The 26,956-nt window shown below is 44.2% G+C and overlaps 1 protein-coding gene across 7 annotated transcripts in view; it reads right to left on the reverse strand.

Annotated features, from left to right (window-relative positions):
- SCML4 (Scm polycomb group protein like 4) overlaps positions 1 to 26,956 on the reverse strand; it is a 107,768-nt gene that overhangs the window by 6,328 nt on the left and 74,484 nt on the right. For 3 of the 7 annotated variants that reach the window (XM_039237421.1, XM_039237420.1, XM_039237419.1), the window contains 2 exons: positions 25,378 to 25,572; positions 6,479 to 6,769 (listed from right to left, as the gene is read on the reverse strand). In XM_039237421.1, the coding sequence (XP_039093352.1) occupies positions 6,479 to 6,769; positions 25,378 to 25,572 (486 nt within the window). Of the gene's footprint in view, positions 1 to 6,478; positions 6,770 to 6,929; positions 7,004 to 8,515; positions 8,559 to 8,730; positions 8,863 to 16,329; positions 16,680 to 25,377; positions 25,573 to 26,956 lie in introns of those variants that run through there. The other 4 variants (XM_039237423.1, XM_039237424.1, XM_039237422.1 and 1 more) reach the window with 4 other exon arrangements.

Raw genomic sequence — 26,956 nt, forward strand, 5'->3', positions numbered from 1 at the left:
GGCAGGCTCATCTTTAGTGAGGGGGCTCTCCAGGTGATGGCTGCGGAGGGGGGTGCCCAGGTGGAGAGTGGCCCTAGTGCTTGCTGTGGGCATTTTTCACCTTTCCCCAGATGGAATGGTAGTGGCCAGGCCTGGCTCAGGAGCCTCCCTGAGGGGTCTCTTCATCATACAAGACAGAGAGCAGCAGGAAGCCTGTCACACCTTGGGAACTGCTCAAGATCCCAAGCGCATAAACTCGCTCTAGAAAGAAGAGAAATGGAACTTCCCAGTGGCAGGTTTGTAAAGCTTTTCCAGTGGTCTGTGCTCACAAGGATAATAAATACGGTAGCCTCCCTCCAGTGGCAGTGAAGGTGTCAGGAAGACAGATGGGTCCGGCCTGACACAGCCAGGCCTGGTGGATGGGATTGGACAGCAGGAAGGCATGACGGATATGAAAAGAATCTTGCTCCTAAGGGACCAGGGCATGCAAAGTGCCCGCCAAATGCCTTTATGGGAAGGCAGGACTCTCCATGTCAGAGGACTTTGTGTATGTCAAGTCCCTGCACTAGAGCTGCCGGATGCAGTGAACAGTGAGACCCAGTTGTGAGTGGATGTGTAAGTGAAGGAGGTGGCTGTTGTTTCTAAAGCTGATCTCACCGGCACCAGGAATAAATGCCTATGAATCAGTGTTTAAAGCAAGCCCGGGCATTTTCACAGCATAGGTACTTGCACTGCTGTCTTTGAATCTCTGTGTGTCATCTATGTCCACAACCACATGCATAATTTCCTTTTGCTCATTCATAATTCAAAGAAAACTTTTGAGCTAACAATAGAGTCATGTGGAAGAATGGAATGAGCAATGAGCTGGGAGTCAAAATCCCTACCACCCACCAGCCATGTAAGCGTCTTTGTACTTCTCAGGTGTGAAATGAGGGAGTTGGGAAGAATCACTAGTGTCCCCTTGGCCCTCTCAGCATTTCTAGCACTGGATCTGGGTTGGGAGGCTGGGGGTGAAGGCCAGGGAAGGGTAGATCTCTTCTCAGCTCCTTCTAGTGACCTGGTCCCCATAGAATGCACCCTTCCTAGAAACAAGGCCATGCCGAGTGTGTGAGGTGCCCAGGCTAGCCCACAGTTGGGGCAGCATCAGGTAGTTTAAAACAGTGTTGTTTTTCATCATTTCTATCATAAGAACTTTCAAGACTCTATGAAGCGAGAGGGATAGGAGATAGAAGAACGCCGGACCAATCCTCAAATTTTAATCAGGTTTTTCTTTTATTCCTTTAAGACCAGCTGACATGCTGCATGATAAGGGAGGATATGCCCCGAGAGACAAGGAGAGACCCAAGGCCTAAAATGAGGCCACACTGGGCTCGATCCTTCTCTGCCACCACAGACATGCGACCTCAAGGCAAGCAGTCTACCTCTGCCAGGAAGCTTCCAGCCACTCCTCCCCTCTGTCTTTCCCTAGCCAGCTCCTGCTTCCCTGTCCCGCTGGCTCCACTGTCACTTCTTGGGGAAGCCTTCCCGACACCCCCAGAGCAGGCTCAGTGACCCCTCCCTAGCTTAGCATCCATACTTTTCCTTGGAGGAATAGTCACTGTTGTAATGAAGTTTGTGCAATACTGTTAGCATCTGCCTCTGTGGACTTGCACACTGTCAGAGAGCAGGGCCCACATGGATCTTGCTCACAGCTCCGTCCTTAGACCTGGGAGGAGCCCCTGGCACAGTGTGCTCAGTAAGTATCTGCTGGCTGAGACAGCAAAAGCTCTCGAGTCTTAGTTGCCTTACCTGTCCAACACCTACCATGCTGTGAGGATTAAATGGGATGATGTGAAGCATTAAACAGTAAGAATTAATCAAAAGGTAGTTGCTATTCTTCCTATTATTATTATATGTGATTACATAATGGCCAATAGATTTGTCTTGCTTAAAGTCCATGGCCATCAGCTTACCACCCTGTTCGGAAATGTCTCGTTCCCACAGATGAAACCGCAGTCTAGTTGATGTGACCCCAAATCTCTCAGCGTGATTTTCCCTCAGCATCTCTGCACAAACTGTCTTCTTTCCCTGGAATGAACAAGCCCTTGCCACACCTTCACTCACTTCAACCCCTCCACATAGAGCGCTGTCCCATTCTCCTTTTCTGATTGGATGGCCTCTCTGTCCATCACCCAACACCTTACCCAATGGAAACGAACTCCAATCTGTGGGAAGCATTTGGGCGGTAATAACCAGGTCATATTTACCTCATTTCTTGATTCTGAAACTTGGACCTAATTGTGGTGGGGAATTGTACAGCATTGTCCTATTTAATGCAAAAGTTAGGAACCTTTTGTTATCTGAAAACTTTATAGCTCTTGATGCTTATCTTGGGTGAGAGAAGATGTTTATGTGTTGGATGGGCAAGAGCTCTCAAATTTTTACCCAAGTATCCACAGAAACCAGGGAAATGTGTCCTGTGAATATATCCCTTGGGAGTCCACCGGCGGAGGCCATAGGTATGATACATCAAGACAGCAGGGGGTCAGAATGAGTACTCACAGGAGAGAGAAAGTTGAGAAATTTGTCATGTCATCCGTGTCTACCCTCCTGCCTGCAGCCTCATGCAGTTCTCTGGATTCTGTGGTTTTAAACCATTTTGATTAGCACCACTGGGGAAAATCCATTTTTAGATCCCTTCCAGGGTTTACAACTTAGGTCAAACCCTCCTAAAGAGGTGTGTTTCTTCAAACCAACTACTTACACTTGGGATGCGACTCCAGAGCAATCCTGATCAATTCCTTGGTTGGAGGCAAACTTAATAACCCTCCAGAGGGCCCACAGCAAGCACCCAGACTGGCAACTAGGTGACAAATGGGTAAGGAGGCCAGTGGTTTCTTCTCCTTCTTTAATATACTGCCATTCAATTCAGCACGGCTTATCTCCATGGGGTCCAGATATGTTTAGCTGCGCAGACTTTGTTTGAGCAAAGCATACATAGATCCCCGCTCTGCAAATGTGAAGAGGCCCTGGCTAAAGATGGAAGGATGTTGAGAGTCTTGTCTGCTCCCATCCCCTCTCGCCTGTCCCCTAGAGCCTCGGAGGGACTCCCTGAAGCCCACTGAATACAGTCTGGAAATCCCTGGGGTAATTTTGAAAGATACAGGCTTTGGAGCCAGTTAAAGTGAAATCCTGACTCAAAAGTTGAATGACTTCATCTTGATCTTCACTTTCTTTATCTGTACATTGTATATAATAATACCTACTATAATAATATGTACATACTATAGTAATAAACTATAAAATATAACTTGTAATAAGTCATAAATAATATATGGAAAGTGTCTGGCTCTTGGTAGGTGCTCAGTAAGTATCTATTTAGTAAATGCCTGAAGCAAGCAGGACCCTTCTCTGGGGCTGTGGAGGATTCAGAGCCAGGGACCCCACAAAGCTAAGGTTCTGGTTCCCACTATGGGATGGGAAAGAGAAAGTCCTAGAGATGAGGGAACAAAGTGCTACAGAATCGGAAGGAAGGAACATTTCTTATTGGGAGGTGTGGCTGAGACTCTCAGTCACCTACTCAGTATATTTTTTTTCCATTTCTTCCTTTGTAACAGAACCCCTGATTTCCAGCTGGGATCATGGTTGCTTAGAACAAAATCGTATTTTCCAGTTTCCCTTGCAGCTGGTGGCCATGTGACTAAGTTCTGTCCAATGGGATACAAGCAGAAGGGGAAACCTCTTTCAGAGATGTTGGCACTGCCCTCTTTCCCTTTATTCTCCCTCCTTCATCTTGATGCTGGAATGGGCATAGCTGGCTGGCTTTCTGGTATCTATGGTTCCATTTAGCGCACTGGTTCAAGGAATCTCTGGAGCATTTGAGTTAATGTATGTACAAAGGGTGAATAATTTTCTTTTTCTTCAGTGTACCACAGAGGCTCAAAAATTAACTTCTACCATTAGATTCTGCAGCAGTTTTACTCTGAGGAAGCTGGGTGACTGTGTGATTTTTGAACATCCCACACCCCAAAGGGGTCCAGCTCATTATGGACAACTCTGATTGGCAGGGTATCAAAGTTCTTACTAATATTTCTAAGTGGTGAAAGAGGCAATCAGTATTCAGGGTACAGTTAGTGGTTTGCTTGGAGAAGAAAGTAGCAGGCACTGGGGGGTTCTATCTCTCTGATTTTACCCAAGATCCTAAGAGGCGAAGTCCTGAGTGAGTGGGGATCGCCTGGGGGGCAACTAGAGCTCTAACAGAGAGGCTCCCTCAGGACTGGTTCTCAGAGAGGGTCTGGGCCACCCCTCAGACAGCTAACTGGGGTGTAACTCCAGGAGAAAAAAGGGCTGGGGAAGGAGGCAAAAATGTAGGACAAGAGAGTGTTGAGGCTGGAATAGGAGGGCTTCACAAGGCGGTAGGAAAGCTACCTTGAGATCCCCTTGAAGGGTCCAAGATTCCCCTGATCCAGGGGTACCAGATGGACTGGAATGGGGCAGCCAGTTCTTCAGCTAGTGATAGAAATTCTCTTCATCCTCTTATTGCTTGAAGCTTACACTTAACACCTAGGGCCTGATATTCCACCAACTTGACTGGAAGAGAGAGTAAATAAAAAGTGGCAACACTCAGGATTATGAATCCACTCAATCAGGCAATGAACTGTGATCACCACCCTGAGCCAATAAATGGGAATTGGGTTGAGGAGAAGAGGTTGAGAAGAGGAGATATCTGACAGGCGAGGGACACCAAAAGGAAGGTTTTGACAACCAGAGGCAACATGAGGACACTGGTATCATGGTAGGGGACACAGACATCATGAATGTTTCCTGAACCACTACATGCTGGATGCTACATAAACTCTGGGGATAAGCCTAGGAAGTAAATGCTGCCCCTCATTTACTTTAAGATATTGATTTGTGCCAGATCTTGTTCTCTTCTCTTATTCTTAAAAGTCAGGTAGAACAATGTCTCTCCTCTTTGGAAAATGGGCTCTGCCCACTCAACTCTTCTGCCTGGCTGATGGCTTAGGTGACAATGCTGGGAAGTAGTCTGTAGGTTGCCTCTACATTTGGCAAGAGCATCCATGGCTAAGGGATTCTGTACTCTGCTCTCAGAACTACCTTCCTCAGAACTGACTCAAGGGAGTCCCGCCTTTCTATCTATCCTCAGCCAGGAGAGACTTGTGTGAGATGGGAGAAATCTTTGAGGGGAGCACATGGAGGATGTTGGCTCATACAAACTAGCTCATCACTGTGGCTTCTCAGGACCACTTGTAGAAAGATCCAAGGCTCCAAACAAAAATGTAGCTTGCCAAAGAGGACAGCCAACCCACTGGAAGTCTCCAGAGGGGCAGGATGAAGACTCCCTGACTCCTCAGCCTGGGGCCTCCTCTCTTCAGCAGCTTTTAGGCTCAGAGCTGCTGGGCTGTGATCGGTTGAGAGATGTGTTCACATGATCTGTGACAGCTAATGTTTATTGAGCTCTTACCACATCTTAGGTCTTGCACTAAATATACATATGAACTTATTTAATCTTTCTGACAAACCTATGAGGTAGATGCTATTGTTATCATTCTAATTTTACAGGTGAGGAAACTGAGGCACAGAGAAATCTAGACTTGCAAAAGGTCATACAGTCAGGAGGTGGTAGGTTCAGGATTCCAGCCCAGTGCATCTGGCTCCAGAGTCCAAGGGATTATGCACTATGCTTTACAGCCTTTGTTCATTAATGAAATACTGAAGCTTGAAAATTATTTAAAAGAAAACCACAATTCACAATGGACACCAAGCTATCCCTAGAATGAGAGCACTTTCATGCATTGCATCTTGACAAGGCATCACAAGGTAGTACAGCCAGCATTATGGAAATGTTGTTTAACTCTGGTTCTGCCCATGTATTTTTGTCCTGCAAATGTCCCCCACTTTGTAAGAAAAGATGCTTTACTGACACCTGGTTCTTCTTTTTCCTGGCACAGAGATGATCTATATCTTTTAGATTCCCTTAGAGTTAAGTATGGCATAATGGCCAGCTCTTGCCATTGAAATATGAGTGGAAATGATGTGCATCATTCCCAGGCTCTGGGGAGGAGTATGTGCCTTCCTCGCTTACTCTTTCCTTTCCTACCCAGTGGGTGTTGGAGGCATGGAGGCCATACGGGATAGCAGGGCCACAAAATGGACAAAGCCTGAGTTCCTGAATTGTGATCCATCCACAGACTAAGAACTGGAACTAATACCCACCATCATAGAACTAAGAACACCCACCTTGGACTCTTGAACAAAAAAGTAAAATAAATTTCTATTGCATTTGAGCCACTGTACATTTTGGAGTCTGCTTACTCCTACAGCCTAGCCTATTCTTATATACCATTGTCTTTACAATTTTCTTTCCAATTTCCCAGTGTCCCATATTCAGACAGCATTGTTCCCCCTCAAGCCACCCCCGTCTCCCTACATGCAGTAATCCCAGAGCAAGGGCAGAGGAGGTTAAGTCATGGGAAAGCCAGAGCATGCGTTACATTACCACATCTGTTTCCTTCAAGAGGGGTCCCGTTTCTCTTGGGGCTGGAGCCTGGGGGCCTCAGCCCAGGTGCCAAGGGGCCTCCAGAGGACATGGGGCTGGAGCGGGGACCACTGGCAGTGGTGGCCAGGACTCCCCCAAGGTGGCCATCTCCAGAGTTCTGTCTCTTGCAGTAGAGCGAGGAAGAGGTGGGCAAGGAGCCCCTGTGGCTAAAGGCGGAGGCGGAGGGGTCCATGCTGTAGCGGTTCATGCCCACAGGGTTCGCCAGGCACTCCTCAGTGGTGACCGTTTTTGCTAAGCAAGAAGGCAGGACAGAGAAGCAGAGATCAGAAAGCAAGTCAAGGGGCTACCTGACAACCTTGGCAAATGTTTCCCCAGCAGCATGGGTGCCATTGTCTGTGAGGATGAGAGATGAGGGGGGATGGACCCCATATCATAATCCCAAATAGTTCACCTCTCAGCAGATTGAGAGACTGGCTTCACCGATGAGGCATATCCCAACGAAGAGGAGATGGGAGATGTGCCCCTCTGTGTTCAGAAGAAAAAGGGATTAATTTGGTTATGGCTGCTTTGGAAGTAAAATTCAAAGGTGTTTCTCCTTCCATGGTGTTGCCTCTCCAGTAGTCTCTACTAGCTTGTCTGAATCTCCCTGCTCTCTCTTCTCTTGGTCACTAACACTGCCAGCCTCACTTGGCCCAGGATGCTTTGGAGAAATCAAGCAAGAGTTATAATGTCCTTGAGTTAGGAGAAACACTTTGGCCTGGGAGGTGACACAGGGGAAATGGTGCCTCATCCCCACACTTTTAGTTCCAATACACAGGAGGGTACTGTCCTTCCTCCAAAGCTAACAAGCTGGGGACACAAATGCTCATCTGGTTTGTCCCGTGGTCCTCTCCATCACCTGCAGATGAGAATAAAGAGCCGATCAAAAGTGCAGGGGCAGTAAAGGAGCTGAAGAGTCAGCCAACCTCATCATCAGCTCCCCTTTGCTCAAGTAAACCATGACTTTCTACACTTTTAAAGCCTGTTGAACACTGTGAGCTATACCTATAGCCAAATGGTATAGGGTGTTTTATTTTTAAGGAAAAGTTCAGGAGAATTATGGAAATAAAAGGAAGAAGAAACATATTCTAGGAATTTCTTCTCTTCAGTTCTTCCAATCACAGATAAGATCACATTTGCCTAGTCCCATCAGCAGTCATCTCTATCCTACATATGCTCAAAACAGGCTTTGACATGCACAAAGAAAATGTGTTAGAGTAACAAAAACCAGTGGATCCTCCTAGGTTGACAAGGGGTGAACACATTTGAGACCACAAGATCCAGGTGTCTTCTTCATGTATGGATTCCTTCCATAATGTAGATATTGAAAGATTAAGACTTGATTTTATTAGGGGAGTTATCAATTCTTATATATTGGAATAAATATGGATCTTGCCTGGAAATAAAAGTCATTGCATATGGGATGTTGCTAAAGCAGTGCTTAAAGCAAAATTTATCGTTGTAAATAATTACATTTAAAAAGGAGATCTCAAATTAATAACCTAATCTTTCATGATAGGATAGTTGGGGAAAAAAGAGCAAACTATACCTAACCAAGCAGAAGGAAAGAAATAAATATTAAAGCAGATATAAGTAAAGACTAGAAAAACAACAGAGAAAATCAATGCCACCAAAGATGGCTCTTTGAAACAGTACCAAATTTGACAAACTTTAGCTAGACTGGGAAAGGAAAAAAGAAAAGATTCAAATTACCAGAAGCAGAAATGAAAGAGATAACATAACTACCAATCTTATAGAAATAAAATGGATCATTAAGGAATACTATGGACAATCATATGCCAATACATCTGATAGCTTAGAAGAAATGGACAAATTGCCAAAACTGACTAAAAAAAATAGGCAATCTGAGTGAACCTATACCAAGTAAAGAGAATGAATTAGTAATCAAAAACTACTCACAGAGAAATCCCAGGCCCAGATGGTTTCATGAGTGGATCCTACCAAGCATTTAAAGAAAAATTAAAACCAATTATTTACAAACTCTTCTGAAAGATAGAAGAGGAATGTTGTGGACTGAAATGTGTCCTCCCAAATTCGTATGTTGAAGCCTTAACTCCCAAAGTGACTACATAGGAGGTAGTAAAGGTTAAGTGAGATCTTAAGGCTAGGACCTTAATTTAATAGCACATGCTCACTAGCTCTCTCTCTCTCTCCCCCACTCCCTCTCCCCCACCCCCCAGCAACACACATACACAAAGAAGAGGCCATGTAAGGACACAGCAAGACAGCGGCTGTCCACAAATCAAGAAGAGAGCTCTCAACAGAAACTACCCCTGATAGCACGTTGATCTCACACGTCTAGCCTCTAGAACTGTAAGAAAATGAATTCTATTGTCAAATCACCTAGACTGTGAGATTCTATTGTGGCAACCAAGCAAACTAATGCAAGGAAGGAATACATCCCAACTCATTCTGTGAGGCCACTATTAACCTGATACCAAAACCAGACAAAGACATCTCAAGAACAGAAAATTACAGAATAATATCTCTTATGAACATGGATAGAAATATCCTCAACAAAATGCTAGCAAATCAAATCTTGTAACATACAGTATGACTTATACACCGTGACCAAGTAGGATTTATCCCAGGAAAGCAAGGTTGGTTTAGCAGTTAAAAATCAGTTAATGTAATATATCATATAAATAGAATAAAAAAACAAAGATAGTACAATGATCTCAATAGATTTGACAAAATCCAATGTTTGTCCTCGGTACAAACACTCAACATACTAGAAATAGAAGGGAACTTCCTCAACAGGAGAAATGACATTTATAAAAACCCTATATCTAACATCATAGTTAATGGTGAAAGACTAGATGCTTTTCTTCCTAAGATCAAGAAAAAGACAAGGATGTTCATAGCAGCACTCTCCACAATAGCTAAAACATGGAAAGAGCCTAAGTGTCCATCAGCAGATGATTGGATCAAGAAGATGTGGTGTATCTATACCATGGAATACTACATGGCAATGAGAAAAAATGAAATCTGGCCATGTGTAGCAACATGGATGGACCTTGAGGGTGTTATGCTGAGCAAAATAAGTCAGGCAGAGAAGGACAAATATATGTTTGCACGTATAGGAGGATTAGGAGGAACTTGACGGAGGAACAAGGGGGAGAAGAAGGGGGGAAATGGTGGGGGAAAGGGAGAGAGGCAAACCATGAGAGACTCTTGAATGCTGACAAAAACTGAGGACTGATGGATGTGGGGGGGAGGAGGGGATGGGCATGGAGGAGGGCACTTTGGGGATGAGCACTGAGTGTTATGTGCAAACTAATTTGACAATAAACTATTTGTAAAAAAATAAATAAATAAAATAAATAAATAAATAAATAAAAATAAAAGACACTGTTAATAAAATGGAAAAAAAAAAAAAGAAAAAGACAAGGATGCTTATTTTCACCACTTCTATTCAACATTTTACTGGAAGTTCCAGCCAGGCCAATTAGGTCACAAAAAGAAAGAAAAAGCACCTAGATGAGGAGGAAGAAATAAAACTATCTCTTGGGTTTTTATAAAAAAAAATTTTAATGTTTATTTATTTTTGAGAGAGAGACAGAGTATAAGTGGGGGAGGGGCAGAGAGAAAGAGACACACAGAATCTGAAGCAGGCTCCAGGCTCTGAGCTGTCAGCACAGAGCCTGATGTTGGACTCGAACTTGTGAACCACGAGATCATGACCTGAGCTGAAGTTGGATGCTTAACCAACTGAGTCACCCAGGCGCCCCTAAGACTATCTCTTGTATGTGAAAAATCCTAAAGAATCACTTAAAACATTATTGGAACTAATAAATGAGTTTAGCAAGGTTGCAGGATACAAGATCAATGTGCAAATACCAACTGTGTTTCAGAGTAAACAATCTGAAAATGAAATTAAGAAAATAATTCATTTATAATAACATTAAATGAATAAAATATGGGGAAATAAATTAACAAAAGAAGCATAAAACTGAAAACTATAAAACACTATTGAAAGAAAATAAAGAAGATCTAAGCAAATGGGCAAAAATCCCATGTTTATGAATCAGAAGACTGAATATCGTTAGCATGGCAATCCTCCCTAAATTGATCTACAGAGTCAAGGTAATTCTTGTCAATCTCAGCTGACTTCCTGGTAGAAATTGGCAAGCTGTTTCTGAAACTCATACAATTTTCAAAGGACCAAGATTAACCAAAACAATCATGAAAAAAAGAACAAAATGGAGCATTCACACTTTCCAAGTTCCCAGTTGACTACAGAGCAATGACAAAGAAAGAGTGACACTGGAATATGAATAGGCACGTAGATCGATGGAATCAAATTGAGAGTTCAAAAATAAACCAGTGTGTCTATGTTCAACTGATTCTCCACAAGGGTGCCAAGATCATTCAATGGGGAAAGAAAAATCTTTTCAACAACTGATGTTGGAACAACTAGATATCCACGTGCAAAACAATGAAGTTGGACCCTTACTTCATACCGTATACAAAAAATCAACTCAGTATGGACGAAAGACCTAAATGTAAGAGCAAAAATGTATAAAGCTCTTAGAAGGAAACATAAGAATAAATCTTCATCAGGGCACCTGGATGGCTCAGTTGGTTGAGCGTCCGACTTCAGCTCAGGTCATGATCTTGCGGTTCATGGGTTCAAGCCCCGCATTGGGCTCTGTGCAGACAGCTCAGAGCCTGGAGCTTGTTTCGGATTATGTGTCTCCTTCTTTCTCTGCCCCTCCCCTGCTCACACTCTGTATCTGTCTCTCAAAAATAAATAACTATTTAAAAAAATTTTTTAAATGAGAATAAATCTTCATGACCTTGAATTTGGCAAGGTACCTTACATTTGACACCAAAAGCATGAGCAACAAAAGAATAAAATAGACAAATTGGACTTTATCAAAATTTCAAACTTCTGTGCTTTGAAAGATACCATAAAAAAAGAGAAAAGATAACCCACAGAATGGGAGTTACTTGCAAATACTTGCAAATTATATATCTCATCAGGGAGTTGTTTCCTGAGTAACTCAATAATAGAAAGACAACCTAATTTAAAGGTGAGCAAAAGACATGAATAGATCTTTCTCCAAAGAAGATATACAAAATGGCTAATAAACACATGAAAACATGTTCCCCATCATTAACCATTGGGAAATGCAAATCAAAACCACAAAGAAGTATAACTTCACACTCACTAGGATGGTTTTAATAAAAAGATCAGATAAAAATAAGTGTTGGTGATGCTGTAGAGAAATTGGAATCCTCATAGAGTGCTGGTGGGAAGAGGAAAACTAACTCTTATTGAGCACCTACTATGGGCCAGCACCATTCTAAGCCAGTACACAGTAAGGCTGTCATTATATTCCCCTTATTGGAATGTTCTCATTATCTGAGATACTAATCCTTTTTGGATCCCCAGTGTCAGGTGCTTTGGTATATGTGAGGAAGGTACTCATAGTGTCTGGCATACAGAAGGTGCTCCATATATATTTATTGAGTAGACATTTGGGCCACTGTTAGCAGTGAGGCAGCCATTATTTAGAACATGCATTACAATTCATGTAGATGCATGACAATGATTAAAAGAAAAGATGTAAGTAAAATGTTTATTTTGTTTATTAAATATTTTAAATCCAAATTAAATATGTCTACATAGTTCTGACAGCGTAAGGCAGAGAATGTAGGTAATTCTCCAAGCTGCACTATATCTGGAAAATACAGATGCAGATGAAAGATCATTCTCCTATGACAACGTGCAGAAATGGGAAACAAGGGAACATGGACTTTATTGGTTTAAAAACTGCTGACGACCATGGGTGAGATCAAAGGTAATAAAAGTCAAGTTTCTGGGCTAGGATCCAAATGAATTCATCAAAAAGTAAAACCGACTTGAGAGACCATCAAGCCATAGCCTTTTACCCAGCAAAGGACACACCAGTGATTCCAGAGGCAGCGGGCGGACAGCCGTGGAGACAGATCTGCAAGCCCCACACCGAGGCTCCACATAGTCTGGAGCTCCCAGGAAGCCTGGGAGCGAACAGCACGTTCAGGTGCACACACGAGGGTGCCATTCGGAATTGATGAGACACATCTGCTCAAACCTGGTTCAAACAGCCTTTTCCTCACCTTTAGAAACAGGGGTGCTGACACTTACTCACACTGAAGTATAAAAATGACTGATACAATGAAGGCCATCATCATTTGCCTACAGGACTGGAAAGGGCCCACACAGAGCAACCAGCCCAGCATCTCTCCAAGTGTTAGATGCGTCCCACTGGTGGGACAGAAAATGATATTAGGCGGGACTTTGGTGTATTCGTTTCCTAAGACTGCAGAAATTACCATAAACGTGGTGGCCTAAGACAGCAGAAAAGTATTCTCTCGTAGTTCGGAAGACTAGAAGCATGAAATCATGGAGCTGGCAGAGCCATGATCTTTCTTAAGGCTCAAGGGTAGGATCCTTCCTTGTCTCTGCCGTGTTGCTGATGTAGCCAATAATCCTTCATGGTAGACATCGCTCTAATCTTCCCCCATTGTCACATGGCATCTTCCCTGTGCACCTGTGCCTGTTTCCAAATGTCTCATAAAAACATCAGTCGTTGGATTAGGGTCGATAATTCAGCATGGCCTCATCTTGATTACATCTGCAAAGACCCTATTTCTAAAGAAAGCCTCAGGGTGCATGGGTAGCTCAGTTGGTTAGGCATCCGACTTTGGCTCAGGGCATGATCTCACAGTTCATGAGTTCAAGCCCCACATCGGACTCTGTGCTGACAGCTCAGAAACTGGAGCCTGTTTCAAATTCTGTATCTCCCTCCCTCTCTCTCTCTCTCTCTCTCTCTGCCTCTCCCTGGCTGGCACTGCCTCTCTCTCAAAAATAAATAAACATTAAAAAACATTTTTTTCAACGAAAGTCCCGTTCACAGGCACTGAAAGTTAGCACTTGAACATGTATCTTTTTGGAAGACATAACAGGTGAACATTATTTTTTATAGTCCTGTATTTTAGTGTACAGCAATAAAACATAATTAGCCCATTGAACTATGATTTCACTGACACAGTATCATTGCTTAAGGTGACTAACAGCTAAAGTTAAAAGAAATGAACCTGTTGAAAGGAATATCTTAAGTAAACACTTCTACAGTGTTACATGGATGTAGCAAAAATTACGAAGGTGGTGTATTAACCCTGGAATGCACTGAGTTAGTTAGCCTCAACCTCTCTTTTCAAGCTGGGTGGTAAATAAGGAAAATAAATGAGCCTCTTATCCTGCAAGAGATTTTACAATCTCCCTCACAATGAGGTCATTGTACGATACATCTCATTGGCTAAAATTTCTTCCTTACATCTAACTCCAATTTCTCTTCCTTCAGTTTGCGACAATGTGGATAGAACTAGAATGTATTACATTAAGCGAAATAAGTCAGATAACTATCATATGATTTCACTCATACGTGGAATTTAAGAAACAAAGCAGATGAACATGGGGGAAGGGAAGGGAAAATAAGATAAAAACAGAGAGGGAGGCAAACGATAAAGGACTCTTAAATACGGACAACAAACTGAGGGTTGCTGAAGGGGCGGTGGGTGGGGGGCATGGGCTAGATGGGCATTAGGCATTAAGGAGGGCAGTGGGTGGGATGAGCACTGGGTGTTATATGTAAGTGATGAATCACTAAATTCTATTCCTGAAATCATTATTATACTCTATGTTAACTAACTTGGGTTTAAATAAAATTTCTAAAAATGGGGGGGGGGGGGAAGATGGCTGTTGGATACTTGCCTTTATACTATTCAAAACTGTAGTCACCAACATACAGGTAGATGAATTATGGGTATGCAGAACTTATAGTAGCTTAAGAACTTTATAGTGTGACACACGGATTGTTTCTTACCTAAAACCACTATTTAAAGTTCGCAAAGAGAAGGACCCAACCCACACTTGAGGAGAGAAGTGTGCTTCTCAAGCAGCTTGGTGGCTGACTGACGAGTGAACACCAGATGGGGCCAGCAGTCTGCGATTGTAAGGCACGAGTGCCCTGCGCGGATCCAACTCCTGCACCCAGACTCCCGGCAAACCACGGGGCTGGACGGGTTAAGATGTTCATCGTCCTTCTCTCCCTGATTTTTAGAAGATCGCTTCTCATCTGAAATGAGCTCGTCACCCTGGCACCTCTCATTAAACAAGAGGATCCAATCTAGCCTCTGTTTAAGGCCATTTAATCTCTGTGGAGAACTTGAGCTCAGCCGAGTGGGGTAAAAGAGAAGCGTCTCTCGTAGTTTTCTTCTACAACCTCCCTCCCTCTATCCAGGAGACAAAGGATGCACTTGTAAAATCATTAAAACTTTCCTCCAGACAAAGGAACAATCTGCTCTCGTACTATCACAGGAGCAAGCTTAACTAGAAAGGCAAATGATGCACTGGTGGCACAATCAAAAGAAGGCTGCCACATTTTCAGGGTTTAAAGTCTTGGGAATTTTCAGGAGAGCAGGGTGCTCCTTTTTCACCATTGCCAATCTGTTTGTGAACTACGTTTCCCCCCAGCCTCTGTATATGCAGCCTGCCCATTAGTGAGGCCAAAGGGCACTCTAAAAGAACTCAAACCCACTCAAGCCTCAAGGGATACCCATTCGTTTCTGAATCAGAAACAAACTTTAGGGTCAGGAGTCTGTGGACGCCTCCCTCCTCCCTCACCTCTGGCAGAGGCCTCGAGGTCTCCTGCCCAATGCAACCCACTCCTTCTCCAGTCCTGGAGGGTCAGGCAAGAGCACCTGGGATGTAGAGAACATCCAAAGAGAAGCAGGAAGAGACCGAGGGACAGGAAGCAGAAAGCTGAGAGCCAGAGAGAGAAAGAGAAAGTCCAAAAGCAGCGAGAGTTGCAGAGAGGGAAAGGGGGCCCACGTGTCTCAAAGTACAGACCCTTCTGATGGTGTTTTAGTTCAGGCTGGTGTTGACCCTTTGTCATTTAGGACACAAGACCTAACTGCTCACAGTTAAGGGAACTTAGACTATTTATTTTATTAAAATAATTAAACTGGCACTTTCCTTGGAGTTTCCAGCCAAATGAAGCCCTGAAAAGCAACAATACCGCCATCTGCAAAATTATTCTCAGATAATACCTATTCACGTCATAATAGCCCACAATCCCAGAGTCTTAGAAACTATTCGTTTTCATTACAGTTCTCCCCACCCATTCTCTCACGCGCGCGCGCGCGCGCGCACACACACACACACACACACACACACACACACACACTTACCCTCCACTCCCCACCTTATTTCCCCACATCAGTCATAACTCCCCAGTTAAAGGAGCAGCTGCACATAGTGACCCCTTTCTATAATCATCACTGCCACCTTCTCCCGGGCTGGGAGCCACCGCCTCTCTCCGGATCGATTGCCAGCCGGTCTGCCCAGTCCAGCAGGCGGCACAACCCTGCCCAGCCTGGCAAGAAAGTCAAACCACTGGGTCAGTGTCCAGAGCGCTCCGTGTGTGAACAGCTTGTCTCGGCTGCTTGAAGAGACAGCAGCGCCAGAGATCCCAGCTCTGAAACCCAGATCAGAAAAGGATCTGGTTTTCACAGTGGGCCCCATATGCTGCCACTGGAAAAACTGGGGGATCGCTATTACCCTCACTTAACCAGGCGCCACCACTTAGAGAGCACAGCCGGTAAGCTCCGGAATGCAGAGAAAGACGTGCAAAGGAAAGAAGCTGAAAGAAGACGGGGGCAGGCGGGAGAAGACCCGGGAAAACAATAGCAGTAGAGCTGCAACCTGCTGAGAGCCCTGACAGGGGGCCATTGTTTCCTACCTCGGGTGGTGCTGGCACGGGAGGTGTCTGCCACTAGGCAGCCTCACCCACGCTGCTCTCAGGCACCACCGGCACCCAGCACGTGCTCAGAGCTGTGGGAGGCAGAGGACCGCGGAGGACTTCTCGGTGGTGGTGGAGGCAGAAACCAGCAGATTTCCTCTCTGCCCTCGGGCTGCCTTTGGCTGAGGCTCAGTGGAGGTGTTGCAGACTTTCTTTTCTCAGGCTCAGTCCCGCCCTTGTTCTTGCTCAGATAAGCTCATCACGTTTTCCCTCAGGGCCCTCTGCGGCCTCCTGTCCCAGCCTTCCCGGTTCAAAGGGCACCGGGCCACACCACCTACGAGGCTTAGCATTTCATTTGCTTCAATTAAATATTCCATTAACTTGGTCTCTGGCCAGTATAGATTTTTCACTTTAAGCTTGTCTCTAAGTTCAGATCGCTCAGCCCTCAGAATCAACCTTATGACTCCCCTCTGCTCCATTTAAGCACATTTATATTTTTTTCTCCCCTAATGAGATGCACATAAACCGACCATAATTTTAATGCCTGACACCTGAACTTCTGTAGTCCTCTCAAATGTTTCTGGTTTGCCTAAGACTTTGTGCTAAGCCTCTGGGCTGATTTCCTCCTGAGGAGATTTTGCCCAAAGGCAATTTTGCCCACCAGCCAGCCATTTGAGATAATGCATGTGCTTCCCGTCTTAAAAGGAAAGCAAGTCCTGTAACCACTCGATACGGTCGGTCTTGAAGCTTTGCCACGCCTTTAACCCAAGTTCTTGCGGGAAGTCCAAAGAGGTGAGGGAGGGCGAAGGTGGGGGGCACCTTCCACAGTCATGTTCTGTTTCCTCAACAGTCCTACTTCAGGGAACTGATCTAGAACTTTCTAGAACTTCAGGGAAATTAAAAGTGGTCCTCAATCAGGAAAACGTTGGAGTCCCCAGAATAGAGGACAGCTCGTAAGTTTTGGTCCTAAATGCACATCCTGACTTTCAGGAAGGCTCATGATACTTCCCAGTATTCCTCATGCTGGTATAAAGAGAGCTGCCATGCTGTGAGATGCTCTGTGGAGAGGCCTAAATGGCAAGAAACCAACAGCTCATGGGAAACTGAATCCTGCCAACAGCCACATGAATAAGCTAGGGAGTGGATCCTTTCCTAGTGTGAGATGCAAGCCGGTGTGAGACGCAGAGCCAGGGGACCCAGTTAAGCTGCCCCTGAACTCCTGACTCACAGAAACTGAGATAATAAATTTTATTTTAAGCCACTAACTTTTGGGGGTAATTTGTCACATAGCAATAGACAACTAATACAGATGAGAAAAGGCCATTTGTTTCATTTCTCTTGACTCTGCATTTCCAGGTTGGAAATTATAATTTTTAGTTCAATAGCAGCTAGGATGCATTGCTATAGAATACCTATTCAATTCTATGCAAGGAAGTTTATGGGATTTTTTTTAGCAAAGAGTTTATATTGCTTATGTATGAGATCCAGAAACTACCCACTAATAAGAGAGAGTTCATAAAGTTTATCTTTATATAACAACTTACTTGAACACTCATTCTTTAACAATAATTATGGACTACTTACCTTGTGCTTCCTCAGTATCTACAGGGACTCAGAAGAGAACCTAAGCCTTGCAATGCAAAGAGATTCACTAAGTTACTGAACACTGAAAAAAATCTATCTTAAATTCCACAAAACCCAGGCCTTTCTTGAGATGTTACATTTTTCCCTTTTAGTTCAATGTTGGTTGTTGGAGTTTTGGGTTTTTTTCTTGAGATTTTTTTTGTTTAAGTAATCTCTACACTCAACGTGGGGCTTGAACTTAACAACCCTGAGATCAAGAGTCACACACTCTACTGACTGAGCCAGCCAAGCACCCCAGCTCAATGTCTTAAAATATGTACAGATATTATAAACTAATGAATGATATCATTGGAAACACAATAAATAATTTTTCCTACACCCAGGTGTTCATATTGACACCCAGGGGCAGAACTAAGGTTACGAATCCCACGCAGGCAAATGCTCCCCCATTTAGGGGGAGCCGTGGCTGGGCTTCTCCTGGACCTGTCCATCTGAACATACAGGAGAGGCCTTTGGATTTGCCGCAGACCTTAAGGACATTCCTCTTTTACTCTTACCATCAAAACTTTCTCATAAGATTCTTAACACGTGAGCTTGATACTGATCCTTTGTTCTCCTCCCAAAAGACCCTCTTTGCAACACTTGGCTTGAGAACAGGACAGCTCATTTTGTTCACACGCTCCCTGGCTGTAGCAGGGAGAGCTTCGCTCTGAGGTATTCCAGTCACCGGCCTACACGGGGACACAAGCGGCTGCAACGGGATCTGGAGTAACACACCTTTCCTCTTCTTCTTCTTTTTCTCCACCGTTCTACGTATTATTTAAAATACCAGGTCGAATGATGCCTAATGTGTGCTGGAGTGGACCACTGTGTGTGGGTTTTGTAAAGATGAGAGAGCTCTCCTGGAGTCTGGAACGATGGGCTCCACCTGTCCTGTGGATGTCACCCAGCAAGGGTGTACCCACAGCACAAACACAAGGATGAAACACTCCTTGAGGCCAAGATAGGAAACGCGGAAGGAGAAAAGAGAACTGATCTACCCGGAGTACAGCTTCTGCCTAGATTGTGCTAAATGGGGGTTGGGGTTTGTTTTGTTCTTTTATATCTTTGGTAGACAAAATGACACAGGTGTACCACAAGCCACTCGCGAACATCCATTTTGTGCAGTCAGCCATCCGAGCCAGGAAACAGGACGTACACCCTACCCAGCAAGTGTTGGGTAATAGGGCCCTACTGACAACCGGCTTGGAAGGAAAGCAAAGGATCAGGGAAGAGAAGACCTGATCTCAATTTTCTCCCCACTGCTGCCTTTCTGTGTGGCTCTGAACAAGTGGCCTTGACTCTGGGGGCCTCAGTGCATCACCGATGGGGAAGCTCACTAAATGTTTGCTGACTGACTAAATGGATGTTTCCATGTAACGGAATTCATGCCACTTGGTAAACTCTGTTTCCTTTTAGAAATAAACAGTCTTTTGGAAAGATAGGTATTCCCTGTAGAGTCATTTTCTGTAGACCTGTCATATTAGACGAATCTGTAGTTCAACGAGGAAGCAGATTTGATTTCTAAAGGCTGGGTACATAGGTTCAACCATGATGGAGCGCACTGTGAGTTTCTGTTATTCCAGTAGTTTTCTGGTGCCTGGCTCAAAGACCACCAGCCAAGGAAGAAAACATTAAGCTTCGAGAACAAATGTCCTTCCTCCTCTCCCACCCCCTACCATCTGTGTATCAAAAAAGCTACTCAACCAAAAGTAAACAGTTTGTTCCCATCTTGTTAAAACTTCAAAAGGCAGGAAACCAATCACTAAATTAGATCTTGCAGGAGAGTTCGGTTATCACATTTGTGGTTTCCAGAGATCTCCCCAAGTCTTGGTGAGTAATTCGTTCTGTTGCATTGCATAGAATTCAAGTCAGTAAATATTTGCTGCAGACCCGTTACACGTCAGGCTCTGCCGGGTACGCAGCCCTGCCCCCAAGTCTACCTGGCAGGGAGATGAGATCTGGACCCAGATTCTTGCAGTATAAGGCAGCATCACGTGTCATTGAGGATGTATAAACAAGGGTCTGAGAGAACAGATGGACATCTTCTGGGATTCGGGGAAGCGTAAAGTGCAACAGGGACCCTGCTGCAGCAGGTGGCCAGGCCACACTGAGGAATTTGCTGTCGCCATTTTTTGCTTTCTTTCACCCTTCTCACAGTGCAGTGAATCTCCACCTTCTCACCCAGATCTGCATACCTGCCGCCTCGCCTAACAACTCCGCCCTCCCCCAATCTCCTCTCCAGCCCATGGACACCTCCACAGGACATGGGATAATCCTCAGTGACAACACTTATTCAGTGTCTTAGTGCACATAGACTCATTTTGCTGCAAACCTGAAACAAAGTTCTCTGGTGAGCAGGACTCTGCCAGCCCACACTTTATCACCAGAGAGTGGTCCCCGGCCAGCAGCAGCCCCGATACTACCTGGGCACCTGTTAGATATGCGGACTCTCAGGTCCCACGCCAGCCCTACAGAGGCCAGAATCTGCATTTTAACAAGATGCCAGGTGGTTCGCGAGCACATTCAAGTTTGGAAAACACTAGCTTAAGATTATTTATAATTGAGAACGTTTCAGCATTCGAAGGTTAAGGTAAATTTCCCTGTGATCATCACATGACTTCTGACAGAACTGCAAATGTTGTCAAATTGATGTTTCTGCCTCCATTCTCCCAAAGCACCAGAGAGCTGTTCTGCCTCCTAAAATGCACACCACGTTTGGCTGTCGATTAATAGAATTGAAGGGAAATGACTGATGTTCCTGATTTCAAGCCAAGAACTCTACCTTCCAGGCTAGATTCAGGCAGCTGAGGAGGTCTGAAGTCTGGTTTGCCCAGGACACAGAAGAAAGATCACAGAAGAAAGTTTATATGTCAAAGGCCTGAGAAAGAGATTTGAAAGATACTGTCTCTGTTCTAACACGAGCCCCTCTGCCTTGGGATCCTTACTTCTACCTCTGGGAAGCCCCTCACTGGGGTTCCTGGGGCACCTCCTGCTGTCTGGAGCTAGCCTCTGCCACCTCCAGCTATGGCATCTTGCTCCTACTTCTCTGGGTTGCCAGAGTTACCCCTAATGGCCCTAACAAGTGGGCATCTGCACTTGTCACCAATAACGGAGAGATCCCTACCACTCAAGCAGTCTCTTCTACTTCTATGGCTTTGACTTTTCAAAGTTCCCTATGAATATATCAACCCCACCTGACTTGTGAAGGAGCTATCTTGTGAGAGTTCTACCTGCCTCCTCAGCTACCAAGTTCTCTACCTGGGAGAGTATTCCTTGCATCTACACTTCTCAGACTTTAATGTGTCTTCAAATCACCTGGGATCTGTTGTTAAAGAGCGTGGGAGGGCCTCTGAGCTCTTGCCTTTCTCGGGTGATGAGGACGCTCCCGACCAGAGTTTGAGTGGCAAGACCTTAGGGTTAATTAAATCTACCAGCAGAAGCACAAATGTGGCTTATTTGTGAACAAATGTGAACAAATCCACATGACCTGTTGTTGTATACTGGAACAGAAAGCCATGTCTTCCTCCAAATCATCCTTTGTTTTTTGTTATTGTTGATTTAGGGTTTTTTGGTTTTTTTGGTGGGGGGTGGCCACAAACCTTGTTTCTTTGATAGTTCCTTATGTGTCATGGCTTTGTATTTTCTTCTTGTCTGATTAAGTGTCTTCTGGAAATGCTCTGAGTGTGGACAAACCCTGCAGCTGTATGGCACCAAGCCTGATAGACCATAGCTTTAACTGAACAACATTGGGGCAGAGAACAACCTGGTTCAAATGAGTTCAAGACTGTGTCATCTTGTTTCAGAATGATGTGGTCCTCTGGATGGATAAGGAGCCTAAAATCAACAAAGACCTCCATCCTTTCCCTCTTCCATGGGCCTCTTTTACCACAATAGTGGGAAAGTGAGTGGCAAGCCAATTCCTCATCTGAAGTAATAATCATTTGATATATTACCCTTTAAGGGAAATTTGAAAGGGCAATCCTAAAGGGGCAATGTCTTAATCTCAAGGCAAACTCTCCAATGGTGTCATTTTAGGCTCCATGGTAGACTGGTGGAAAAGACACGTGGCAAGGGGGCTGCTTAGAGCATACTGTGATATGGCTGCTTCTTCCACTTTCCTTGAGACTCCCAGACACATGAAACACACTGCACTTGGTTTTGCAACACCTAGGGCACGAAAAACAATTTCCACAAGGTTAATTGATTTGGAGCCATTCATTTTTCAAATCAGCATGGGCTGGGGAAAGGCTCATGAAAACAATTCAAGTTACTACTTCCAAAGCCAGGCCAACTAGGAAGGAAAGGAGCTTTCAAGGAAAAATAACTGTCTCAGTCAAGGGAAGAAGTGAGGCAGCTACACTACTCCAGAGAAAAGGCTGGAACTTCCTCCAGTGTGGTGAGCTTAGAAGGGGAGAGAATATGATAGAAACCAAGGCAACAATTTTCTCAATAATTACTTAAGGAAAGCTGAAGGGGGTCTCCTGGGACAGGATGTTAAAATGAAACTATCTTAGTTTCAGTTTTGGTTGAGACTGTAAGATGACAGACACCCCCAAGTAGAGTGAAGTGTATAGATCTTGCAAAAAAAGATGAAGGAATGCCATTTTCACACCTATAGATGACTACCTACAACCAGCCTACAAAAGAAATGTACAGGTTGAGAAACAGCTTCTAGGTTGACTAGAAGATGAATTATGGAGAAAACAGTCCAGTATGTCCCCAAAGGCTTCAATATGGCCATGTGAATAGCTTGCTATCTGTCCCTGGAGTTGAAAGACACAATGGAGGGGCACCTGGGTGACTCAGTTGGTTAAGCATCTGACTTTGGCTCAGGTCATGATCTCATGGTTCGTGGGTTTGAGCCCCACGTCGGGCTCTGTACTGACAGCCAGCTCAGAGCCTGGAGCCTGTTTTAGATTCTGTGTCTCCCTCTCTCTGACCCTCCCTGCTCACGCTCTCTCTCTCTCTCAGAAATAAATAAAACATTAAAACAATTTTTAATTAAAAAAAAAAGAAAGACACAATGGATTATTGTTTGATTCCCATGGGAAATCCAAACGTCTGGCTATTTTGATAACAGAACAAAAGAGAGGTGCCTGCAGGGTTCAGCCTGGCAAGAGTTTTTTGGGAAGTGTTTGTCAGGACCATATGTGGACCATTAAAAGAGAGATCTAAAGGAAGATCATCTTAGATTCTTTCTGCAGGACTGTGTGATGGCACTGTTGTGCCTCTGCAGAAAGAAGCTAGAGATGGGTTTTGTACAGATTTGGGGCCGTGGAAGGAATTATAAGTGACCAGCCAGAGAAGAATTATATTTGTTCATGATACGGAAAGTGCAAATGAGAGATGGTAGGATCACCAACATGCCCATGTAATTAAGAACCCACAGGATGAAGAACCAGCTTTAAACACCTGAGAACTAGGGCATATTATGCCAACTCACAGCAAGATTAGTCAAGTAAAAACTCCCCTACCCTTTACTTCTCTTCCGTCCCCTACTCTGGTCATGAAGGATTCAAAATCATTATTAGCTAAATAAAGGAGGGGACAAAAATACAAAGTTAAGTGTGAGGTGGAGAGAGGACAACTGGCCTGAAGCAGATCTGAACTGGGAATGGGGAATAGTTACATCTTTGAGTGAAATTTAAAGTTTTATTCTTACTCTGACCTAGGTATATTAATTATTGACTAGAGAATGCTCTGTTACCTGAAAGGAGCAAGAAAAGTCATAAGATTTGTCCAAAATTTCATCCATGGACAGGAAAGAAGTGGTCCCACAGGATATATTTAAAGGGGAATGGGAGACATGAATTACGTGGCTTTATTATTATATCCCGTGGGTCATTGATTGTTCAATGTAACAGTGATTCAAGGGGTTTGCAAAGTGAAAGCAGACCATTCTGCTAGTCTCACTGCAAGGTTCACCAGAAGATACATTAGCTTTAGGATATGTTCCTGAGTCAGCTAGAGCTGACCGGAGAGACCAGATTCATACTGTAAGAAACAGAAGGTACATTGTGCACGAGCAATACCTCATTTAGGAAATGGAGGCCCAAAAAGAAGAAAACATTTTCCCAAGCTTGCCCATATAGAGACATCAAAAACAAACAAACAAAACAAAAACAAACAAAAAAAAAACCCACAAACATATATAGTACCTGCTAACATAGACTATATTTAACTAGGTAGCTTTCTTTGTAAAGGCCAAATTTCTTCCTGATCCCAGGTCTCAGAGTCATTAATGTAAAATTGTAAACAAGGTTCCTGACAGTATCTGACAAAAATCTATGCTAAGAATCTAGGTTTACCCTTCCCTGCTGTCGTCTTAGGCTTCCCATATAGCCGCTCTTATTATAAGCATCTTTTTTTTTAAGCCTCTAAGACTACCTGTGAACACATACCTGCAAATGTATTCATTTTTCATTATGAACAGTGGTCACTCAATACCTCAAAAGCCTTCTGAACCTGTGTATTGGTCTTATCACAAGACAAGGTCTCACATGGTGGCTGGAACAGAAGAAGTTTCGGCAAACGTTTATAGAATGACATAATGACTAGATTCCAGTTTCATTGGCTATGTGTTCTCTATATATTAACAATACTGCTTCCTGAGAAAGAAAAAAGGCAACATTTCTGCTCATCTTGGGGAACCTAGAGCCACGTTCAACTTTCTGAAAATCCATAACTCAGGGCTGCTAAGCGGAGAAGGAAAATCTTCTGTGGTTATCTAGCCCCTTGAGCAGACAATGTTGTGACAACTTTGGCAGTGTGGCCCCTGTGTGCTCCTACTGACCTTCCCACTAGCTTTCCTGTGCTGAGCTCGTCTGCAACAAAAGGCAGTCAGCCCCTGAGCCCTTGGTTCACTCTCCATCCCGTAATGAGAGAGAAACACTAACTCTTAGACTGAAAAACATATTTGATTCGTAGCCTGGTGAAATCCTGGTGAAAACGGAAAGACACTCCGTTTATTGAGATCGGTGGGTATCTGAGGTCCCCAGGCAAGACCAACATAATCTATTCCTTATCCCTAGTTTCTTCAGGATTTCTTAGTTAGTGTCATAGTCTTTTAGCTACTCAACAATGATGCATAAGTGCCCCAAAGTCTTAGTTAAAGAAGAGTGAAGAAAATCACTAACATGTGATGTGGTCTCATCCAGATTCTAATAACATACGCCTAAAAGCTATAGCATCAGCTCTCAGTAGCTGGAGTGATCTCTTCCCACTGCAACCTGGGTGGGGACTGCCAGGGTACCTTCAGTCTTGGCCATTCCTGACTATTTCCTGGGATGGGGGGGTGGGGGGGGAGGTTGGCAGAGAGGCTACCTGTGGCCTCCAGTAAGAGAGCTTCCAGGAGCTCCTGGGAGGGCGGAGACACAGGGGGACCACCTGCAGGCACAGGGAAGGCAGAAGAACAAAGCCTACCTGACTCCATCCTGCCTTCCTTCTTCTCCTGGGCTTCCTCAGAGCCGCTAGAGCCCCTGGGGAAGGGCTGGTGGCTGAAGAGGTCATCACACAGGAGGCTTCGGCACAGCTTGGCGAGGAAACGGAGGACGTACCCGATGCTGTTCACCACAGGCAGGCTCCGCAGGTGCTGTTTCCCATCGAAGGATGCGGACACTGAAATGCCACAGAAATAGCAACTCAGAGCCGGGTATGAGAAGGCCACAAGTCCCTGGGAGGAGGGTCTTTGTCTGTTCAGTGTGTTTTGTTTTTAACTAAGCTTTATTCAGATTTCACCTGCTTTTTCACTTAATGTCCTGCCTCTATTCCAGGATCTCATCCGGGACACCACACTGGGTTTGGTTGTCATTTCTCCTTAGTGTCTTCTGGTTTGTGACTTGTTCTTAGTCTTACCTTGTTTTGCATAACCTTGACAGTCTTGAAGAGTACCAGTTAGATATTTTGTAAAATATTCCTCAATTTGGGTTTGTCTGATGTTTTTCTCATGATGTGACTGGGGTTAACGTTTTGGGGGAAGAAGTGAAGTGTCCCTCTCCTGTTATCTGATCAGGGGTACATGATGTCCCAACGACATCATTGGGGCGTCAGTCCTTATCGCTTGGGCAGAGAGCGTTTGCTGCATTTCTCCACTGTATTCTCCGTATTCCATTCCTTGGAAACAAGTCACAAGGTCCTGCCCACACTCAAGAGTGGTGGAGGGACTAAGATCTACCTCTTGAAGAGGGGAGAGTTTCTGTATCATTTGGAATTCTTCTATAAGAAAGAACTATCCATTCTCCTCCATTTATTCCTTCATTCCTGCATTTATTCAATCATTGGATAATATCAGTGTAGACTTAATACATTCATTTTGTACTGTGGGTTATCCAATACTGTGTTATTTATTTTGTTGCTCAAATTTTGTCTTTGGGACTTCTAGTGTCCTGTGTCCCTATGACATGCCCTCATTTTTTTTTTTTTAACAACTCTTTGGTTACTGACACTTTAATATGCCTCAGTTTCATCTTACATTTTCCCCTGCCCATGCCCTAAAATCAGCCATTTCTTCAACAGCCTTGGTTCCTTGTTATTGAAGAGTTATATTTAGAAACCGAGATTTGGGCGCTGAATATGCTCATTGTGAAGTAGGTCTAGATCTAGATAGCTAGAGATATCTAAGTAAACCTGAGTTCATGCTGAGGTCTCTAGCTTTAGTCCAGCATCACAGAGTTTAGGGTTCTTTCTACCCTTCTTGGGAGGACTCTTTAAAAAGAACAGTAATCTCTCCATAATGATTCTCGATCAAATTCAATTTCTACAGGGTTACCAGAATTTAGAAAACATGCTTCTTCTAGCATGCTCCTTTCTATAATTGTCCTCACAGCCCTCTCTTGCCCCATGGAGCTTGCGTGCCAGCTCAGGTGTGAGGAACCCAGGAGGAGACCCTAGGAGGACATCCTGACCCCACCCATGCCTTTGCCACTCACGGTTAACACCAAGAGGGTAGCCCAGTTTTTTACACTTTATCTACCAAAGACTGGCACATAACAGGGGCTGGGAC

This window comes from Hyaena hyaena, unplaced genomic scaffold, assembly GCF_003009895.1.
Source record: "Hyaena hyaena isolate Hyena2069 unplaced genomic scaffold, ASM300989v1 scaffold_123, whole genome shotgun sequence".
NCBI lineage: Eukaryota > Metazoa > Chordata > Mammalia > Carnivora > Hyaenidae > Hyaena > Hyaena hyaena.